We start from the raw sequence: 22,426 nt of genomic DNA, 5'->3' as shown, positions 1-22,426 counted from the left end.
CCGTTGAGATCGAAACGATCGAGAACAAGCTTTCCCGGCTACGCGGTGTAGCATTTGCCGGTAAAAACGAATTAAAAAATATCATCTTATATGTATAACTTTCGAGACCGGCACGGCCGTTCGACGATGAGGTACATATTGCCGATTAAAAATTCATCTGCTTATATGAATTGATGATAACGTTGATACAGCATCGTTCGCATCGGTGTCCTCGACGGGCAGGCCCTCGGGTGCTGCCTCGTAGTCGCCGAAACAAAATTCAAGCGACATCGATAACGGTTATGCGATCTCGTATGCAGGTTGGGTGTGTATATTTTACTATGCGGGTCCTACGTACTCCATTAAGTCATGAATAAAGCACGGATACGTGCAAGGACGGTAATCCCACATTCAGCAAAATGATTATCGTGCAGTTTGCGCGCGCTCGATCCTCCTCGTTCTTCTCCGGCCGGCAACATTTACGCGATCGCTGTAGTGTTATCCACCATAAACCGGCGGAATTGCGGATCACTGAATCAGAGCGAGCCGATGCCTCTATCAGGTGCCAGAGATTACAGTCTGGCACAACGACAGCTGTGATTCATGATGCAAGTTATTTACTGATATTTCTCGCGGACGCGTGAACTTTCGGTATCGGTATTCTTGCCGGGTCACGGAAACTTTTATTGATCGTAAAGCGCACGAAGAAACGAAGAAGAACATTACGATTTATATTCTGTGTATTTTTGCGCCGTTGCGCAAACTGGGTACGAAGACTGTCGCGGGAAAGATTCAATATAGTCGATTCAACGATTTCATTAAAGTCACATAAACAGCCGGCTGGAGTGCCAAGATGCGCGCTGCAGTCGCTGGCAAAAATGACGTACGGCATTTTTCACCGTGAAGAAAGCTCCGACGATAAACACCATCGAACAAGTGATCAAAGCGATCAAGGCTTTTCAGCCGCCTCTTTTTTAATTAGAATGTCCGGCGAGCGCGGTTGCTCGCGCTGTGCCTGCCTCGTTACGGCGCGCGGGGAAACGGAATTAAACTTTCGCTAGGGAGTGTGACCTGGATATCCCCCGACGACCGTCGCGATATTTTTTATGATGTGTTTACGCGATACGCGTCGCGATGAGAAATAAAGGATTCCGTATTCCGTATTCCGTAGACACGCAGCGAACGCTAAATATGCTTTCCTGATGATTTTAAAGTTGGGCCGAGTTCCTCGCGTGACGCTCACATGAGTAAACTTCAACTTCAGAATTTAAAAGGCACATTAGCGCGTTCGCGCTATGCCTTCAGGCACTAAGAACCCCCGATGTTTATCGCGTAATCGACTAAAATGGGCTCGCAGTGACGATTTTTCATCGGGCTGGCCGCGCCGCTTTGGCTCGTAATTGCGAACAATTAAGCGGTCACCGCTTCGCTCAGTTCCGGCATATCTTTTATGAGGGGCTACATTAACGCACGCCCCTCATTGGCACTTTCGCACGACTTTCTGCAATGCAGACGCGAGCGAGAGGACAGAAGCCTGCTAAGTTATAAAGGTCTCCACACCCTCCCCATCTGATCAGCGAGTTACAGTCAGCTGCGCTCGCGAGGTTGTCAAAGTCGATTTCTGCATTTCGAACGTCGTTGTAATAGTTGAGACAAGGACCGGCATTCTCCCTCTCTCTCTCCCTCTTTCGCTTTCTCGTTTTCGTCCTCTCGGCTAAGTTTTCAACTAACTCTGCAAAAAGTCGACGTGGCACACGTATACAACAAACGTTTTTATCGACCTAATTCTTCTCACCGTTCCTCGTTGGTACTCTCCGCGTTTCGGATGGAATGATACTGTGAACTTTTCTCGCGTATTGCAGTGCGACGAAAATCAAACAGGACCCGCGAAATAAACGCGCGAATAATTGTCACTGCACATCGCCATTCTCGTGTACTTTGGATCGTTCTGTAGTCAATCCCACTATATGCAACAAATATAGCGAATCTTGTGTCCATAACAGGCATTTTATATGTATGTAGAGAGAGGGGGGAGGAGTCGATACATGTATATAAAAATTACGTAATGTCGCGTTCGTATGAGAACATTGTGCGGTGGCGCGACGTTCAAAATGTTCTTCCGTGTTACGACGTCGCGCGCATCTTAATATGACTTTGAAAATTTCAACGTTTAATGGAAAAGACGTCGCGTTTTCACCGATAGAAGACGCAACTGGTAGAGGCACAGCGTAAATCAAGCACGAGATGCAGTTTGATATCAGTTAAAGAACAATCTTATAATTCACGGGCAAAGACGGAGAAAGTTTCGAAATTGTTGCGCGAACACGTTGAGTCAAGAAGCGTGAGGGAATTTGATTGAAGATTTACGCCCGATAGTTGCGGTTTTAAAGGCATTGAGGTAGCGATCTCTCGCGTGTCTGTCCGTTTAAATTCCCAAGATTTATAATTTCTGAACTCGGTCGAGCGTGTTTCCCAGAGAACAAATGCCGGGCCACTCTTGCAAACTTAAACGATACGCTCCAACTTTGACTTGAGATCTGCGATTCGAGAGGAACTGAGACACGCTCGAGAAATATTGCATCTTTGTTCGATCATTTGCATATCAAGGAACCGTCTTAAAAAGTTTGTCTCTCTGCAGGTGCAGAAGTAGATAACGGATACTTGGAGTTTCCGTTATTTTTTACTTGTAACTCTACGTAACACACGCGTATAATAACTTTATTTTGGAAGCGCATCCATCGAACAAGACAAACAAGGGAGAAGCGCGCAAAGTTTATAATTGTGTATTTAATATAATACTTAATAACGCGCGGCTATTTACAAATTATCGCCATAAGCACGTATTGCTATTGAAGCTAAACTCCGATAGTTTGTTCCGAAGTTAAAAAAGAAACTTCATTATCCCCTTTTTTTCTCTCCACTTTCGTTCTTCCACGCTGGCACCAGCCGTACAAAGTCCCTCGGAGTTTGATTAAATCTATGTTTTTAAATTTCTTTTACCAGAAATTTCTTTTTCAGAAAACATATTCCACAGCTCTCTCTCTCTCTCTCTCTCTCTCTTTTTATCTCTCTGCCACTTTATATCTAGCATAATTTTTTCCTTAAAAGCAGTATCTCATATTTGCTACAGCTACGTCTCTACTTCTACGTCTCATCAACAAGCAATGCGACTAAAGCGAGGTAGAGAATCGAGTGCAAGCTGCGGCAAAAATGAGAGAGAATGTATCTTTTATTAAACTATTACTCCTTAATGCGTTGACCAGTCGACTTTAAAAGTTCAAGATATTTTCGCGGCGATCGATTATAATCTGACGATTCGACGACTCGATCATGTACATCGACGCTCTCTCGTCACGTGTGCGACGTGACAGAAATAAAAATTAGCAACAAGCGGTAAATAATACCACATGCGCAAACGCGCAGAATGGCACACGATGTTGGCGCATTATTGAATTTCTATTTGCGCCAACGGCGTCTTGAACGAAGCAAACGAGGGAGGAGCTTTTTAATCTCGCCGCGCGCACCCCGTGTATCGTCATTTTCCCATCTCGGGCCTCCTCCCTCCTCCGCTGTGTAAAACCGTAATGAACACTTCTCTGATGAGATTTTATTAGTACAAACCATGGAGTTTGCGCGAGTAATCGAGCACGATGCATCCATATTCGGGGTGTGTGTCTCTCGCACGCGCGCAACTCCGTAAACTCTTCTCCCGTCTCTCTACCATGCGTCGCCGAAGCAATTGTCACGCACGGTGCATTAATTCACGGCAGCTGAACGATGCAACTAACGGAGAAATGATTTCTACATACAACACCGGCGCGGTCGTGTTGCGTCAAACTTACCTAATTTACATGCGCCTTTCGAAGTTGCCGGAGGAAATTACGGGTTAAACGGGAATTGAATACGGTGCCGTGTAACCGCCGCATGTAACCCCGAGAGCGTGTGCGCAATCAATTGACACGTAATTGTTGATAATGCGACGTTTTAACTTTCCGTAGGACTATGATCGCATTATGATTTCACGCTAACATGCCCTCGACGGGCGCGTTGCCGTTGCAGCCGCGCGGCAAACAATAATTATACACGTGAGAAATTAGAATAAAATCAAGGAAATTGTATGTTTAAAAATGTCGCGTATCTAAATATGCTACGTATCTCTCTCGACGAATTTTGTCTCTACATGGCCACACGTACAAACACACGTAATTACACATGCACGCGCTTGCAAAAGAAAAAAAATAATACAATTTGTATTTGCGTTTATAGCGGCCCCGTGACGCGTAGAATTTACATATTGTAATATTACGAAAAATTTACATATTGTAATATTTGCAGATAATATTTTTTTATCGGTCGCCTACCTCCGCGGGATTCGATTCGGCGGATAATTAAAATTTTCGAAGGACAAGCCGGTCTCTTACCGGCGTGACAAATGAGTGTAACGCAGTTGAGTTGCGTCGATGATTCCCAGCAGACGCGATGTAAATTGCGTTTGCAGCGGCGCGGACTCCGCCGGCTTGTCGATTGCGAGCGACGGGTGAGCGTCCCGCGTGCTGTTGATCCATAAATTACATCAGCCGATCGACGAACAGAAAAACTCGACGTAAGGAGACGCGCGGCTTTGGCGCGAGTTTTCCGAGGATTCGCGCAACAGGAAAATCAAAACGGCTTCTTCAAAAAATCTTCAACGGACTTTTTAACGATTAAGCGCCTGGCTCTCGGTCGTCAAGCTCTCTTCCTACCAATACCAATACTGCCGTATTTCGATTAACATAACAACGGCGAAATAACACGCCGTTGACAAGTTAAGATATCAGTAGGCGATACGGTCGCCGCGAACCAACGGACAATCCGAGGAAGATGATACACGAACGAATGCTCATTAAGAGAAAATTGCCAGCCGCTTTCTTATTTGTCGTCAAGAGCATTTGTCTCAGTCGCGAAAAAGCGCGCGATCACTCGGCACACTCGACGGGACGACATTTTTTCTCTTCTTTTTTTTTCAATTAACGAAGTACCGTGTTCCCCGTGGGGGATAAAGGTAAAGCTCTCGCCAAACAAATCCCGAGAGAGTATGCAAAAGTTTAATTCTAAATTCGCAAAATGGCCGCCGCACACATTCGAAAAATTATTCCTCGACGTATGGTTCTGTTTCGATAGAAGGTAGTTTTATACTCTCGCGAGAGAGTTGCGAGCGGCTGCTGAATATTAATATTTTCCGCAACGCGCGCGCACGGACCACAATGGTACTGCATGTACAAAACGCACGCGTGTTACATCAAAATGTATCTTAGTCGTGATATATGCATGTGTGACATACGCGTATACTTACAAGTGTAATACGCGGCATGAATCACGAGCCGTGTAAAAACCGAGAACAGCAACGAAAGATCCGCGTTATCTCATCCAATTTACTAATTAATAAATGCTCATGCACACAAACAACACATGTGCACATAAGTACGCGTCGTGGGTATGACTAATTGCGACTAATGAAATATCGAGCTGATTTCCTCCGCGGCAGTGGCTTATTGACGCGTAAAGCATTAAACTGCTAATTAAAATGGAAATTGCAACGTTACAATTATGATTGCACTCGCCGTAGTAGCTCCCGTGTGAAGCGTTTACCGTAATTATAAGAGTCGTTACATTAGTTCTATATACGCCGCGTTATCATCGCAGTTCCGACGGAAGCGACGCGAGAGAGACCGAGGGGTAAGGGTAATTAGGCGCCAACATAATTTTACTTTTCATAAACGCGAGCCTTTTGTGGTGTCTCATCGCGCCGCGGCCAACTTTTCCCTCGTGAAGAAAGAGGCGTATCACCGACCTGCCAGACGTGAATTCGTGGCTCTCCGCCCTGACGCATGATAAATCTACCGCGGTATTGTTAATTCGCCAAGATAACCGCTGGCGAAATTTTTCTCTCTTAAATTCGCGGGATCGCGTTAACGCGAATGTCGTCGTCCGCAAATATTTATAACGGGGTATTGTCTCCTCGCTCGCGCGCGCGCGAATATCAAGCACCGATTCTTCCGCGCCGGAACAAGTGACCGAGCTTTTTGTCATCATTAAAAAGACTACGGATATTTATTTCGTTTGCAGCGCGCGCGCGCCGGTAGTTTTTTTCTTGCAATCTCAAAATGTACGTTACGGCTTTTTACACTTATTCAAAGTACGAAGCGTACGAAGCGTGTTGCTTTTAAAGTACAGCCCGATAATTCGTTCCCTCGAGTGTCTGGCTAATCCTTCTCTCTCTCTCTCTCTCTCTCTCTCTCTCTCTCTCTCTCTCTCTCTCTCTCTCTCTCTCTCTCTCTTTCTTTTTCTCTCTCGGATTTAGTTGTTACCTTAACTAAATTGAAATCCGAATGATTATATAGTACTGTTTCTCTACCGTTCGAGTGGCAAAAAACTAAACAATTCCGAAAGCGAATTTTGACAGCGCCACGAGTTAAACACGACGCAAATGTACTTCCAGCATAATTGTTGAAAAAAATTCCATGTTTCATAATCGTGACGCACATGCAATGTATGCACAAGCACACACCGTTCAACTTTTATGCGACCTGCATGCTTTTGTGTGTTACGTAATTCGTGTAACAGGAGATCCTGGTGACACGGGCAGCTTTTTTTCTAACGAATGCATATTCATCTATCTTATACGTATGAAATGCTCCCCTTCTGTCTCATCGACACTCTCTACTTTTTTTTCTTTTCTCTTTCCCTCTCTTTCATTCATTATGAGGAGAAGTAAATAAAGATACTGTTAGTGATTCATAAATCATGCAGAAAACGCTAATGTCATCTGTGTCGATAATCATTCGCGACGGGTCAGGTGGAGAGTGATAATTAGAACATTTTAACGAACGGCAAAGCGCTTCTTGTTTCGCGTCTCTTTTACGGCGAGTGATATTCTCCTTCGGTCGCGCGTCCCGGTTTTTCTTTTACCGCAAAAATAATTTACACCTGAACGATCAAGCTCCTTTCCTGTCAATTATATCGGCCCGGATCACTTATTGCCGCTTCTGCCCTCATTCATCCGATCTTATTTTTCATTCGTCCAATTTTTCTCCCTGCTGCCGTCTCGTTTGATCGTCCTTTCGCTTCAAATACCAACGATACACCTTATTCTGCTTTGTTGCTGAATGCTACGTATACAGCGTCGCTCGTTAGCCGCTGTTAATTTTATTTACGGAGAGACTTTATAATTTTTGTTATCGCTTTGAACGCTTCGCGTCAGCTAGAAACGAGAATACCGCTTGCCGAATACATTCGCCGATAAACAAAATATCCGAGAGCTTATTCTTATACATGTTGATATCAAATGCTGTCACCGCAACGTCCGTGAAACTTTGCGAACGCCCGACGAAAAGTTGCTACACAACCTGAGTCGAAATTTTAATTCCATATTAACTGTGCAAACTCTGGCGAACTTTAAGAACCGATGGAAAAACTCAAGACATAACATTATACAAACTATTATATACCCTACTTTGAAACTACAAATGTTTATTCGTTGCTTTTTTCATACTGAGGAGTTGAAAGCAAAATGTGTTGAATTTCCAAATCTGATCGAAATTTTTTAATCTTTTAGTTTAATTTTTAATTAAATCTTTTAATTTAATTTCTAACCTAATCTAATCTGCGGTTAAGTAAATTACATAACTAATGCATTGTTTATCATAAAATTATAAATAAAGGTTAAACGCAGATACAATAGCTAGAGATAATCGAATATTAGATAATCGAATGTCCATTATCTAAAAATACTTATGACAAAATCTTAGAGACCATCCATTTTAGAGACTCTTGAAAGGTCTTTCAGTCTCAATATGGCAAAGAAGGGCGATAACTACTTATCAAAGAACAATAGCCTCTGTAGTGTTATATCTTGAGATTTTCTATTGAAGTTCGATGAAATCTGCAGGTTTAATGTCGGACCAAAATTTTAACTAGGAACGATGCGTCAAACGATGCGTTCATTAAACTTCTCTCGTATTTTCGAAAGCCAGAAACCGCATAAAGTTTAAACCGATTCGAAAGTTGCTTCGCTGCTGTATAACTTTAATAATCAGTTAACGCGTAACATTTCCGTGGTTTCTTTGACAAATACCATTGAAAATCATGATAGCTGTAGGAATTAGTATATTTATATTTCAAAGTAGAAATTAACACGTATATTTGGAAAGTCTCCAGACCAAACCTTTTCTTTCGAGAAATCCGGCGATTAAGAATGGTACGAATTACGATGTTTGGTTGAGAATATAGATTGCAATTAGTAGATAAGTAGCCTCATATCTCCATTGTATAACGAGTGTAAGTTATTGAAATGACGTTCGCACACGTGTCGCGCGTTTTGAAACTTCCAGCGAAACTTGGCGCAATTAAAACTATTTATTAGCGATGAAGAATTTGGGCTAATACCGTCGATTACTTCGGAGCGAGTTGCACCAGCACTGATGTGTTCCGTTGGGAACCGATTAAAAAGCTTTATCGACAGGGTAATTGCGCTTAGCGACATTCCGCTCGTGACACGAGTACCAACTCTATTCGATCTCTAAATCCTTCTTTATAAGGGTGATCTGTCCGAGCTATCAAATTCGTCAAATTTATTTCTGTAAAGTTAATAAGACGGAGACAGCGTCTAATTTAGAAACAGGGTAAATTGTAACGTAAAAGTAACGCAATTGGTCAAAATGTTGAATACACAACTTGTTGAATACAAACGATTATAATCGAACGACAAGTACGTCGCTGAATCTTTTCCTGAAAAACTTTGTCTTTCTTCTATTTAAAACACTCTGAGTGTCTCGATAAACTGTAGTCAGCATGGACTCTGAAAGTATTGTCAAGCTTTTGAATATAAACATAGCAATCGATGAAAATGGAAGTTAGCAACGCTTGACTCTAAACTAGTTTACTGTAAAAACCGTTTAATCTGTAATGAAAAACTTGATGTTTTATTTAAGTTTTTAAATATTTGATTTCCGGCAGAGACTGATTCTCTCAATGGAGAGTTGACTTTTTCATTTATTCAATTCGCAAACCACAATATTGATTAAATTGACTGGCACTCAATTTTTAATTAAATATTCGATATATTATTGAGCAGGCTTTTATTGACTGATATGATAATTCATATACGATATTGCGAAATTCAAGCGAATAATATCGTCGTTGAGAATTAGAGCTGGCGCCTTTCGGGATAAAATTTTTCAATTTCTCTCGCAAACGGCTTCGCTGTATAAGACAAATCACGACTCGTCTTGAAAAACTCTTCGTTTGTGTTCTTATCGTGTTCCAACGTAGCTTTTTACTACGCGCAAGAAAAGTAACGCTTTGTAAAACTCGAAGTCTTTGTAAAACTGCGCCGCTTGCAAGCAGTATTCGCCGTTTACTAGACGAAAGATAAACGATCCTGCCCCCCGCCTAGAAGATCATTCGTCATCGTCATCGTCTCGAAATACAAATTTCCCACTTAGCCGCGTGATTCGCGCTCGTGCGCGATCTAATGCGAGGAAGCAGCAGTCGGTGCTCAAAAGTGCGCGGGATTGTCTCGGCACGACAAAAGATCAGCGCTATGGAATGGCATGTATAACCGTTCGCTCGCTCGCGAAACCGAGAACGTGTTTAATCAATTAACATCTATGCCGATCCGGCAGCGCCCCGTCTCCGCCCTGCGTCGTCGTTCCGCTTACCTCGCTTGTTATGAGTACATGGTCCAGAAAGAGCGTTCGTTGTGTACCTAACGAGTACTCCGGTCGTATGTCGGGAATGGAAATCCCGAATCAACTTGAGACGGTAGGACGAGGGAGAAGGTCTAGAGAGAAAGAGAGAAACCGTGGGACAGAGAAAGAGAGAGAGAGAGAGAGAGAGACTGCAACCGACCGTGAAGAATACGGCGAAGTGCAATAAGAATGTTCTCTCTTTTGTTACATGTCACTCCCGGCTACAGCTGAAGCTGACCTCGGAATCAATATCCAATGTGGCGCACAACGAGGGCTAAAACCGGCGCAAATTATCCGCGTCGATCGAATTTTTCATTCGCCTCGCTACGAGACGACTCGCCCTTGAGACGAAAATGTCGAAACTGTAATGACTTTCGAAGTACGAGCCATCGGGAAGGGAGAGAGGTCTTCCGCTTCGAAGTTCGCTTCGGTTCCTCATTTGCATGCTGAAATTTTAATAGAGAGGGACACTTTGCCGCACACTTTTCCCTTAAACATTGACGCTGTTGTAAGATTAACCCCAACAGATAGAAGTGTCTCGCAACCGAGTCGTGCCCGTTGTTACGACATTTTCATCGTTACATTCTCCTTGCGCGATCTCACCGTCGTCTCAGCGGCTGATCTCGCGATCTGAACGCGTGATGCGAGCACATTTGATTCCGAGATTTCGGAAATTACGCAACGAAAACGCGCGATTTCCCGTCACATTTTCAGCGCGAGGAGCAGCTCGACTTGAGAGACCCGCCGATAAGTGTTGCAGCCCGAAGAATTCAGCGATACACACTTTCAAGCACGATACGATTCGACGAGATAATATTTAAATAGAAAATACCGGGAAAGTCACGCTTGAGGCGTTGCATTTGGCACGTTTTCAGAATATTAGGAGAAATAACACGCGACACACACATATATATGGTATACACACACACACACCCATAAACCCTCAACGAGAGGGTTCTTCCCCTCCCCGCCTCTCTCTCTCTCTCTTTATCTCACGAACGCGAGAGGGGAAGGGAGACACATTAACACGTCGGTGAGATTTTTCACAAAAGAATATTGCCCGGTGTCAACTATCGAGTGCATCGTTGCATCTGGCGCACGTAACACACCGGTGGCCGGAGAGATACGTGACAGCCGCAAGAAACTGACGCGTTCTCGCGCGCGCAGCGGCGACGCGGAAAACGGTGGCCACGTTTTCCATACACTCGTCGTTCCTTCTTTCTGCTCTCTCGCGTCTACGTATTTGTGTGTTTGCGTCTCCGCAGGGAGACACGCTGCGTGCGTGTGTGTGTGTGTGTGTGTGTGTGTGTGTGTATGCAGAGAGGGTGCCGCGCGACGTTTCTTAAATTATGCTCTGTGAAGACCGTGCGCAGTGAACGATGAGATTCGTCCTGATGAAAATAGGCGCGTGTAAGGGAAAGTATATTAGAAGCGGGGCAGCAGCCGAGCTGCTCGGATAAACCCGCATAATGAGTAATACCGCGTCTAGGAGTGCGCAGCGCCGCGCTCATTATGCACTCGCTTAATAATGTATCCTCCTCGAGGCCGAGTATATATATGTACTCGTGACTGGGGATTATTTACAATCTTCGACCGAGTCTTCGACTGAGAGATATAATAAACTGAGAGATATAACTGATTCGCGACGATGTTTCTCGTTTCTCGTTGGCTGTAACAAGCGCGGGTTGAACGAATAATTATTGTCCGATAACGATTTGTTCGAGCTGCGATTACGCGCGATTATAATCGTAGACTCGCGAAACTGTGTGTGATTATTTGATACTTTGGACTCTCGCGCGTTTAGACAAGTGCTGGACTTGGTTTCCGCTTCGGCATGTATCGTGGACTCGTTGCCGACTTTGCGTGAACGTTTCGGCTCATTTCTTCGGGAAATGTCGAGCTGTTCTTTCCGCTGAAGAAGCGAACTGTGGAACGTTCACGAGACGTCGGAAACAAGTCCACGACGGGCTGCGATTGTTTGTCAGATAATGACGGACCGTATGTATTACATCGTGCTCGATCGTTCAGGGTAGATTCAGATTTGCCCCTCCGCTAATAATATCCCACGAAAATGGGAGCGTTAACACGCTCGTTAATCTCTGTTACTTTATTCAGAACGGCCCTCTGTTGATGTTATTAGCGGAAACACGCCTTTGTACGTGGGATTTCTCAGTTGCTAAACATGAGTGGCGTTTTAATTTGTAATAACGCGAGCTTCCCAGCCGATTAACGATCAAGATCCCGGCCCCTCCCGGGACTTCCGGTCTCTCCGCGGGCAAAACGCGGGAAAAATAAATAACGACGACGTCGACGACGACAACGGAACTACATAGCAGTACAGGCGAAACAAAGCGAGGGCTGAAGAGGACGAAGAAGCGAGGAAATACAAGGAGGAGTAAATTAAGTTGTTTGTGCAGTCGCGGTGGCCACGAAGCTTCTGGAAAGAGTGCGCGATGTTCAAGCTCCGCCATATATTACGAGAGAGCAGCCGTAATAAACTTATGGTAACTCTTCGGACACTCAATGAACATGCGGCAGTTTTGCATAAAAGTACGCGCCGTCCATGTAAATGTCGCTCCGCCGCGACGTCTGTCGCGCGTCGATTTTCATTCAAGCCCGCTCGCCGAAATCGCGCCGTTAATGACGAATTGTTGCCGCGAACGAGAGACCGACGATCCCTCCCGCGGAATTTCAAACGCGGTATTCCTCATAAAATCGAGCCAATTATTTCGCGGGACTATCGCGCTCGCGTGAGGACCTTTGATCTCGTTTCTTCTTCTCGGCTGGCTGGGATAAGTTCGGCCGCGATTTCCTCCGACCGGCAATTTTTCCCCGGGACTTTTTTATCGCCACGGCACGCGCCTCACAAGCCGCTCGTCCAATTGGTCCTGTGGGCAATTGGGACCGTTACCGGGAAGAGATAACCCCTGATAATGTGACGCAGGAATAGCTCGAATACCAGGATGCAATCTCATTTGAGAGCCGCGCGAAAGTAATCGCGGCCACGGCGGCCGATTTCATCCATGGCGCCTGTTACAAATTTCCCCTGCCCCCTCTCTCTCCCCCTCCCCTCACTGTCCCCCTACCATCCCCGTAGAGTCGCGCTGCTTTCGACACCGAGATAATAAATTTGCATTTACAATTTCGCCAGCAGCGAAATTAAGCGGCCGCTAACGAAGAAACTATGGAGATTAAATTACGCTTGAATGCTTTAACATGGTGCTTTCCCTCGCGGGGGGTTATTTCGGTTATTCGGTTAATTATTCGCAAGTACAAACTAATTTAATGTATGCGGTAATGAAGAGGGTCACATAGCTACCACGGTCGACATGCCCGCTAAGAAATTCCGGCCGGGCTCATTCCGCACGTTCTACACATCCGCTATTACGGAAACGTGAACGGACATTAAAAACTACAACATTATGCACGACGACGCCTGAGTGCGCTCTCTCGTAAATGCGCGTAGGTTGTCCTTTAAATTTCGAGAGTCCTCGAAATTTCGTCGCGGTAGAGCGGAATAAAACAGGGCCAAGCTTCCTGGTCATCCGGCGATTTCTTTTCACCGGCAATTTGTTTGTCCTAGAGAATCTTTTATCATCGCGCGGCACGCTTCGTGCTCCTCTTCGCGACCCCCGCGATTCGCTCGAACAATTCCTGAACAATTGGAAACGTTAACAGAGGAATGCGATGGCTCTGATAATGCCGAGCTGCAATTTCATTTGGGATCCACGCGTGTTTCCCGAACGATCCTTTTGCAGGCAAATTTTTCAGCTGCCGCGAGATATCGCATTTTGCAAAGAAAGAGGTGGGGGGGATTTGTTCGCAATTGGAAGCTTGTGATTCCGTCCGACTGGGGGAATGCCATGTGGTTGGAATGTTGTGTAGCCCCCTTCTCTCCCCCACTCGTAGTAGTTGCTGGCGCTTAGGGAAACTGTTTACGCGTCATCTATTAAACAGCCCGTGACAGATTATCTTGAAATTTGCGCGGTTATTCGCGTGTTGCTAACAACACGCTAACAACAACAACACAGCGACTTCCGAGTACGCTATAAGCTACAAAAAAATCCGTATGAGAACCTTGTATCTTCCTTTAGATTGACATTCTCGTCTATTATTAGTATTCATGCTCGTCCCTCGGGATTCTCAAATTGTTCGGGAAGCGTTTCAACGGACCGTTCACAGCATATCGGCACTCGCCGAGTGGCTTCGCGAAAATCCACGTTTATCAAAGGGATTCCTCCGATTTTCTCCTCATGATTTCGTGGCATGCGACCTTCACGCTTCTCTCCGACGAGTGTTGAGTGTTTCGCGAATTCGACCGACGCGTTTATCTCCGGTGTTCGAGTCTTCCGCTTTCGGAATATTTCCTCGCGTCGAGGCTTCGTACAGTAACTCGCCGTCTTGCACAAACCCTCCCTCGGCCATTTATCATTCGTGCTTCTCTTTCTCTCTTTCTCTCCTCCGTGCTCTTGCGATTAATCTCGATATAATTTATAGTAGAATGCGACCGCGCTTTTCTCTACTCGTCTAAAAGTTTTCGTAGTCTATGGCCCGACGACGTGCGCGTGGGATCGAATGGGATATTTTGTTATTTATAGATTTCATGAATATTATCGAAACATTAGATATTTATGACTCACCGGACAATCGACAGGCAGATTCACGCGCGCCGATCGCGCAGAGTTTATCTCATGTGTATAATAACATCAACTTCTGACTGATTAATTAAGTAAGTATTGTTATCGGCACGTCATGTAAATAATATAGTTGCATCGCATACAGACGGTTTTATTCGGCGCGTATTATTATGCAACATTTACGTCGCTGCGATGAATGCCGCCGGAATATTGTCACACGTAGTCTAACATAATAGCGTCGGCGCGTGCATCGCGTTAATTGCCCGCGTGTTCTCGCCTCACGAGACTTCATTAATTAAAGATGTCCCCGACGTGGCAAGGTACTCGAAAATCAACGTCAAGCGCCGCATGTCGTCCGTAAAATATAGTCTTACGTAATGCCGCATATTTAGCATTATAAGCACGCAATATGTAATATCCGGGGTGCCGCGGGTGCCTTCGATGTGGGAATCGACCCGGAAAGAGAAGTGTGTCTGGATTTAACGAGGATTTAATTAAGTTTGCGGATTTGCGCAAGATAAATGTTTCACTTGGAATTCCGCACAGTGGAATTCACACGCGTGTATTAAACGTTTTTTCTCGTGCGGCGGTTGTCAAAAGACGGAGAAAAAGAAAAATATCAAACGCGCCTCTACGAAACACAAAGATATTTCCCCGCCTACGTACACGCACACGCACACATCCAAGAGTAATTAGCGTTTGCGGCTCTTTCTGCGCTCTTTTTCTCCGGACAATTTACTCGTTAATTTCGTGTCATGTAGGCGCGCCGTTCGATTAAACACAGCGTTTTTGTTCGCGATGCATGACTCGCAAGAAATCGCACTCGAGCGAGTGTCTCTTCTCAGCCCGATCGATTCATCTCGCTCCTAATTTTTCGTTCCTAATCGTTCATCGTGGATTCATCTATATTTGCCGGGCCGCGTTCAGACATTTGCGTGTGTCGTGCGTTCTCGCTCGCGGTCCGTTGAATTAATAACAGCGTCGAGACGCGGAAACCGTCGGCGTGATTAATTCACTGCTGCGGCTAATCGTTTCCTCAAGTGCGTTCGAGATCACGGCCAGTCGAGAGCGCGGCTCTCACGTGGAATTGTGCTCGCCGTCGTGGACACACACGCATCCCCACAGATTAACAGACAAATCTCATCTCGCAGGTCTTACTCTCTTCGACGTCTTTCCGGACGATCTCGGATCTCCGTTCGAACGTAAGCCGCACGTCCTCGTCCCGAGGTTGTAAAAATTTGCGCACTCTCCCGACGACACGTCGCGACGCGGCGTATCGTTAGAAGCGATTCGCCCGTGTCAATTGATTAGCAACCCCATAGACATTCGCCCCACAGACTCGCCGTGGACTTGAGGGTCGTACGAGCATTCGGGAGAACTGTGTTTTCGGCACGAAGATCGCGCGCGTACTGAAAATCCCAGCAACCACCCCCATCGACCCTCACTATCCGCCCCCGTTCCAATATAGACAACCCGTATATATATATAACGCGTGTAAAACGCGCGGGCTGCATATCTCACGGTGACGAAGACAAGAATGCATAATTACAAAGGTCGCATATCGCGACACCGGCTGCTTCCTCCGCGCGAGATTTTCGCGTCTTGATTCGGCCGTTTTTCGATCACCGAGCCGAATCACCAATCACGAGAGATGTCATCTGTGCGTCTCGTGCACAGCTCGAGCTTTTCGCTCGAATACAGAAGCTTTTGACAAGCGAGTCATTGTTTGCTGAAATTTATGTTGAATCCATCTTTGAGTCTACTTGCGTTACGTGGCTTCGCCGACGAGCGCGCGTCGCTCGCTCGTCGGCGAAGGGAAATTCCGGGTTGTATCACCTTTCACCCCTAATTCGGAAGATCTGTCGCGTTGTAACTGCGTCAATTGAGTCGGATCGGAGTGATCCGAATAGCACCGTATCGAATTCAGCTCGTCATGCTAAATTGCTGAAAGCATAATCGTAACCGCTAAAAGCAACATTGATGAACGCGACCGCGCAGCGCATCACATGCCTCGCAAATGAAAAATAAAAATTTAACAATAATGTATATTGACGGAGATGTGCATCCAATTTTATACTGCTCGCTAATAAGCAGTAAACACTGCAAATTCGCGCACGCTTCATATTTTCATTTCGTGAGGGCGGTACTCGGAATTTCTTCTCCCTTCTCTCGTTCTCACTCGCGAGCCTCGCAAATTCGCGAGTGTCTCAATTTGGAACTTCAACTAAATTTCGCGCGAGCAGAGAATAGAAATCTCGATCTATACGCGATAAGAAGTACACCTCAAACGGTGATTGGTTCTGGACGTTGCACAAGTCAGCCAGATAGTCGGAGAGAGATCGATACTACTCTACTTTAGAACTTTATAAAAGCCGATTACTACCGCGTATCGCGTACCTTCCGTATAAATAAATTGCATCGAAAGCCCATCTCGGCGAGGATCTTATAAATATGTCTTGGAATCGTATTTCGGACTTATTCCAACTGGGAGCTGCTGCTGTTTCCGTCTCACCATACGCTCCTCATCCTTGTTACCTTCGGATCGATCGATCGTTGTCACGTTTGCTGTAACGTCGCAATGCGCGGCATCTCGGCAAAAAAGGAGCGCGCGCGGCACGAAAGAGTTGTGTCGACGCGAGTAATCCCACGGGTCGTAAGATCATTGTACGGCCGATGTACATCGGAAATGTCGACCGAGATTTAGGCTCGACCGCCTTCTTCAGTTGATGCAAATGCGAATCCGTCTCGTCGTCGACGTCGAAGATGCCGAATCCATTTGCTTGACCCTTTCAACGCTAAATTAGAATACGGCCATCGCGCCGCTGTGTGCTGACTCAAGAAGGGCAATTTCAGGCAGCTTTAGAGCTATCGGCCGGCGGAACAGACAGAGACGCGCCATAGAAGAGTATTGAAACTTCAATATAACGTCTCACTCCGAATTAATCTTCTTATCAACTAATACGCAATTCCGATTATTTCTTTTTGCAAGTCTGTCTCCCACTCCCTTGCGCTTGTTTGTGCAAGGTAGCTATGTCGGGAGCAGATCTGTGATCGCGACGGTACTTTCAAACGACAGTATTCCCTTAAGCTACGAATCTCGTCGGCATTGTTGCCTGATCTACGTATCGCGGGGAAATGTGTGTCCTCGATGGAGAATATCACTAAGCTTCGCATCGTTAAGTAAAACTTGTTTGTGGTACAGCTGCTCAGAATCGATGGAGCTCGCAATATCATTCTTCGAAAACTAGACAATCCCTCGGAAGTTCGATAGCTGCCGCTACAAGAAATCGCCCACACCACGGCTACGATGTAGCCATCAAAGTGGGATTAAAATTTTAAGGGGGATGTTGTAAGGTACGGGATATCGGAAATGGGTCGCGAGATTCGTGCTTCCGGCTATTATCGAAGCACCGATCTGAATCCTTCCAACGTATGTATTTGTAATATTCGTTGAATATTCATATCAATACGATATAGGCCAATATCATATGTCCAAAACGAGATATATATAGCTCGTTCGAGTGATACAATAAATCTTCGAATTATTTATTCTCGTCGCTTTTGCGGATATAGTAATTGCGCAAATCCTCTTGAAAGAATTTTCTTCTTTAGTCTACTTACAGATGAGCCATATACTTGAACAAAGTCTAAATCTGCCGAAATCGGTCGTGCGGTTAAGCATTCGATCGATGTGCGCCTTTTCTGCGCTATCTGACATATCCCAACATTCACGAGTCTATTCTTATTTTTAGGAAAGAATATTCTTAGTTTCTCTTGTTCTTTTAAAGCAATTGTCTAATACCGATGAATGTCTTTTATGGGAGAGAAAGGAATGCTTGGATCATTGATATTGATCCTTGTTGAAAGTTTGAGTTGAAAATGTGAATCAGTGCACTCGTATCTGCGCGCACAATAACAATACGTCACACAGACTGAAAAAGATGCAAAAGAAGAAAGAATTAAAAGGAAAGCTCACGTAATCTGTTGAATATGCATGTACACTGAAATTCAGTAATACTTGTGTATACTTGTGTACACAATGCATAATCCCTAGTAGCACACTTCATTGGCGTTACATTGGTGTTACATTGACTAGTGACATAAATTGGAGTTACATTGGCCCAGTGTATCCCAATATACAGCCAATATTGGTTAGATATTAAATTACAATATATCGCCAATATTGCATAGCATTGTTATACCAATATTGACTTATATTGGGGTTACATTGGCTCAATGTATCCCAATATGCAACTAATATTGGTTAGACATTAAATTACAATATATCGCCAATATTGCATAGCATTGTTATACCAATATTGACTTACATTAGGGTTACATTGGCCAATATTGGGGGCCCAATATGTTGCTAATATTGGCCCAACAATTTGTGCTACTAGGGATGACGCGCGTTAATGGTGTCGACGCACCCGCATTCACAAAACGATCTCGCGAGATATTCACTAATTCTTTTCCTTTTTCCATGTAGTAAGCAACCCGATCCATACCGTCAACCATATAACAACCACATTTCTCAAATATTACAAAGAAATTTAACTATGATAAATGTCAATTATGTTTCCTGTTTTGAAATAATATGCGATTAAATCATGCAAATTTACGACTCACCGCACATGCAAAAATACTACCGGCGAGCGTGATGATATTCTTATAAATATTATCATTGCCGAGGGTTATCGATTCGCAGGTAAAAATTCGGATATCTTTCTCTATTATTTAAGATCATAATTAAAGAAATTCAGCGTACACTTTATCTTGGTAATTCATGATATTTGATAAGTCTTCTTTAATAAAATTTCGTAACCATCCAAATCTCTTACAATCTACATTACATCTATGTTAAATTAACAATATAATTTGAAGATATCTTGAGATATTGATCTGGGAATTGGAACGAGACTTGGGAATTACACGATAACATAGAGGTTTGTCACATATTTGACAAAATCTTGCAATTTATATTATTACATTTTTCACAAGTACAAGTAGAAAATATATACATACTTTATAGTATCAATAATATCACGTGTCTAAATACATGCTTCCGATATCAGTTTGATCCATAATATCTTCAAAATCGATTGAAGACTTTTTTTCTATTTGATTGCACATTTGTAAAAGTTGCTCACTTGGTCCATTTGAGATTCTTCCAATCCTTTGCTTAATAGGGATGTATAATTCAGTTATATCACCGAATTCATCATCAGAATCATCCGAGTTTTCTTTCTTGTCTTCCACATATGCATGCTTTTCTGTATTTGACGTTGATGCTTCTGATTCGGCTTTTCTATTTCCGTCTGTAAGTTGATTCGTGGATTCTATAGGATGGCAACTTTCAATATTAAGTCCAAAAGTTCGTCCATTACATATTTCTTCTATTACATTTGATATATTCGAGTCATTATCTTCATCTTCGCTCAAAAAGTCGTCGGGTGAAAGTTCATTGAACATTCTATCAAGCGTATTATTTTGCCTTGAATGTAACGTTTTCATTCCAAGTATTCTATCAAATTGTGGCCCACGTTTTACATGTTTCGTGCTCACAATTGTATTTTCAGACGTATCCTTTATTTTTAATTCCTTTACTTTAATCGAAGTATTTTTCTTCTTTGACCTTTTTGGTGTAATTACCATTTCTTCAAAAGACTCTTCCAGCGACATAGGACAAGTTTTAGAAATAAATTCATCTATCTTTCTATTATTTTTATTTTTTATAACTTTTTTTCTCGTTTTATTTTGGCATGATTTTGCATTATTTTTTTTCTCAGTATTATTTTCTACTACATCCGTTACAGTCTTCTTTTTTCGAGAATTTGCAGTTCGCTTTTTCGCTTTTGCATTTCTCATATTTTCAAATGTTTCAACTAATTGCGGGTAACACTTTAAAACTAAATTCTGTGGCTCAATGCTTGTCAGAAAATTATCATCATCATTGCCATCATTTCTCTGTGTTTGTTCTTTATAATTATTTAACCTCTCTATTTCACTGTGCTCTTTTTTCCAAATAATCTCATAACTGGCTATAGATCTGATATTACGTATTTTTCTTATTTCATTCGGAACGAATAAATTTGGTATAGATAAACGTTTATCAAGTGTAAGATTTGATAGATGTAAAAGTTGCCACCTAATGGTTAAGGTGAATATTTTTTCAAATGCATATTGTGGATCCCAACATAAATATTTTTCCATAAAATCCTAACGTAACATAAGATCATATATGTTTATATATATGCTAGATTATGATGAGACTATCATATATATATATATATATATATATATATATATATATATATATATATATGTATAATAATTTGATATATACAACTTACAATAAAATGGCTGACTTGAGGCTGCTTCCATTCTATATCCAATTTCGTTGGAACTGCATCCTTCCGCACAAGAAATTCCTCTATTAGCTCCTGTTTTGGAAAAGTTTCATCACATAGTGCTTTCTTTCTTAATGATATCTCGTTCAACATCAGCACTCTCTTGTGTCTATATGAGCCAAAAAGTACAATGTATTACACTTGTGAGAGTTCATGTCTCTGAAGAAGTATATAACATATATAATAATAATTTACTTGTAGTCATCATTGCATTTTCTAATAGTACCGCAATCGGTACATCCCGACTTTATGTGCTTCTGCAATTTTCCTTTATGGCCACATGATGTACATAAATCTGAATTTAATAAATCTGATTCTACTTTGTCTAACTTTGTATCTGTTCTCCATTCTTGAATCCTGGAAAAAAAGAAAAGCTATTTATTTAATGATAATTTAATTTAACAAATTTTTTTGTACATTTAATGTTCAAACCTTTGTAAGACATTATTATCTTCTACGATCTTAAAAAATTTTAAAGCAGCCTCTTTTCCAACACCAGTTACTCCTTCATCGTAATCACAGCCACATAACAAAGCCAATGCTATCATTTTATTTCGTCCTATATTCAATATTTTTTCTATCTTGTCCATGCAATAGATATCGACAGAACCACCTCTAGCTCCGCAATTTCCTTGGATACTTGTACAAAAATTTCTATATACTATTCTTGCACCATATAAAAAACAATCACTGTCTTGACTTATACATCCATCTACAAGCTGAAAATATATATTTCTTGCTTTAGAGATAAACATAGAATTAAATTAGGACCAATTTTTATGTGGCTGAAAAATCAAATTTATAGTTCAGTTTAAATTTTCAAATTTTTTAATATTTACAGATTATGTGTATAACTAGGAAACTAAGAGTTTCTTTCAATTATACGAAAACTTACCCCATCCTCATTTAAATAAGCACACATAGCTTCTGCTTCACCATGGCTCTGTATGCAGGTAATACCCATATACTCCAACATTTGTTTACATTCAGTTAGAATCCGGTTAAATTGTGATCTTCCTCCTTTCTTGCTTGTCTTTCTTTCGCAAAACCCATGACGGACATTATGTCTTCGTATAATAGTTTTGTGTTTTATGTCAGGTGCCTTTCCTTCTAATACAAATACAGGAGATATTCCATGCATGAGAAGGAATGCTGTACGAAAATATAGATTCCTAAAATAATTGTAAAATTGTCTAAATGACATCTGTTAACCTGATAAATATCAATATACCTGATAAAAATATTGTATACAAATACACATGCTAGTCGTTATTTCATTAAAATTGATTTTATTTTATAGATCATGCGATTCTAATTATACAATATAAAGTATTTGAAAGAAAATGAAATTTACCTCAGGTACATCTTCGATTGTACGGCATTATCTACGATCGTTTGGCTATCAACGACCCAACCGCTTAAATCGATCGCAATAGTTTTGCCTTGTAACTCATACAGTGGTTTTCTATCGCACAAAGGCGATAAAATGTTCCAAAGGTCTTTTACACCCATTTTAAAATATGACGTTCACATTTCGAACTCAATCTGTCAATGTCTCGTTGAAAATCGAAGTGCATCTTACCCGCCATGTAAAAGACTCGCAGCCATGATTAAGTTTTCGTATTTATCGAATGAGCTCAACGATAATTTTTTATATAACCGACATCGATAT

General features: G+C 42.7%; 2 protein-coding genes across 3 annotated transcripts in view; both read right to left on the bottom strand.

Moving 5' to 3' along the window:
- Nucleotides 1-15,739, bottom strand: part of LOC105191932 (tyramine receptor 1) — a 48,883-nt gene extending 33,144 nt beyond the window's left edge. Inside the window, exon 1 of the mRNA XM_011155721.3 lies at nucleotides 15,503-15,739. The gene's annotated coding sequence lies outside the window, so the exon portion shown is untranslated. The remainder of the gene's footprint in view (nucleotides 1-15,502) is intronic.
- A 3,592-nt stretch (nucleotides 15,740-19,331) lies between these two features.
- On the bottom strand, nucleotides 19,332-22,365 carry Gen (XPG-like endonuclease). 2 transcript variants are annotated; one of them, XM_011155722.3, is made up of 6 exons: nucleotides 22,109-22,365; nucleotides 21,650-21,926; nucleotides 21,187-21,473; nucleotides 20,950-21,111; nucleotides 20,698-20,863; nucleotides 19,332-20,563 (listed from the first exon to the last, which is right to left on the bottom strand). In XM_011155722.3, the coding sequence occupies exons 1-6, from the start codon at nucleotides 22,264-22,266 to the stop codon at nucleotides 19,388-19,390; spliced, it is 2,226 nt and encodes a 741-aa protein (XP_011154024.1). In that variant the 5' UTR covers nucleotides 22,267-22,365; the 3' UTR covers nucleotides 19,332-19,387. The 2 variants fall into 2 exon arrangements, with proteins under 2 accessions (XP_011154024.1, XP_025161516.1); XM_025305731.1 differs by having other exon boundaries at nucleotides 21,650-21,864.
- Nucleotides 22,366-22,426: the final 61 nt, after the last annotated feature.

Source organism: Harpegnathos saltator, unplaced genomic scaffold (genome assembly GCF_003227715.2).
Source record: "Harpegnathos saltator strain DR-91 unplaced genomic scaffold, Hsal_v8.6 scaffold71, whole genome shotgun sequence".
In the NCBI taxonomy this organism is placed as follows: domain Eukaryota; kingdom Metazoa; phylum Arthropoda; class Insecta; order Hymenoptera; family Formicidae; genus Harpegnathos; species Harpegnathos saltator.
This window is presented reverse-complemented; position numbering and strand designations above follow the sequence as displayed.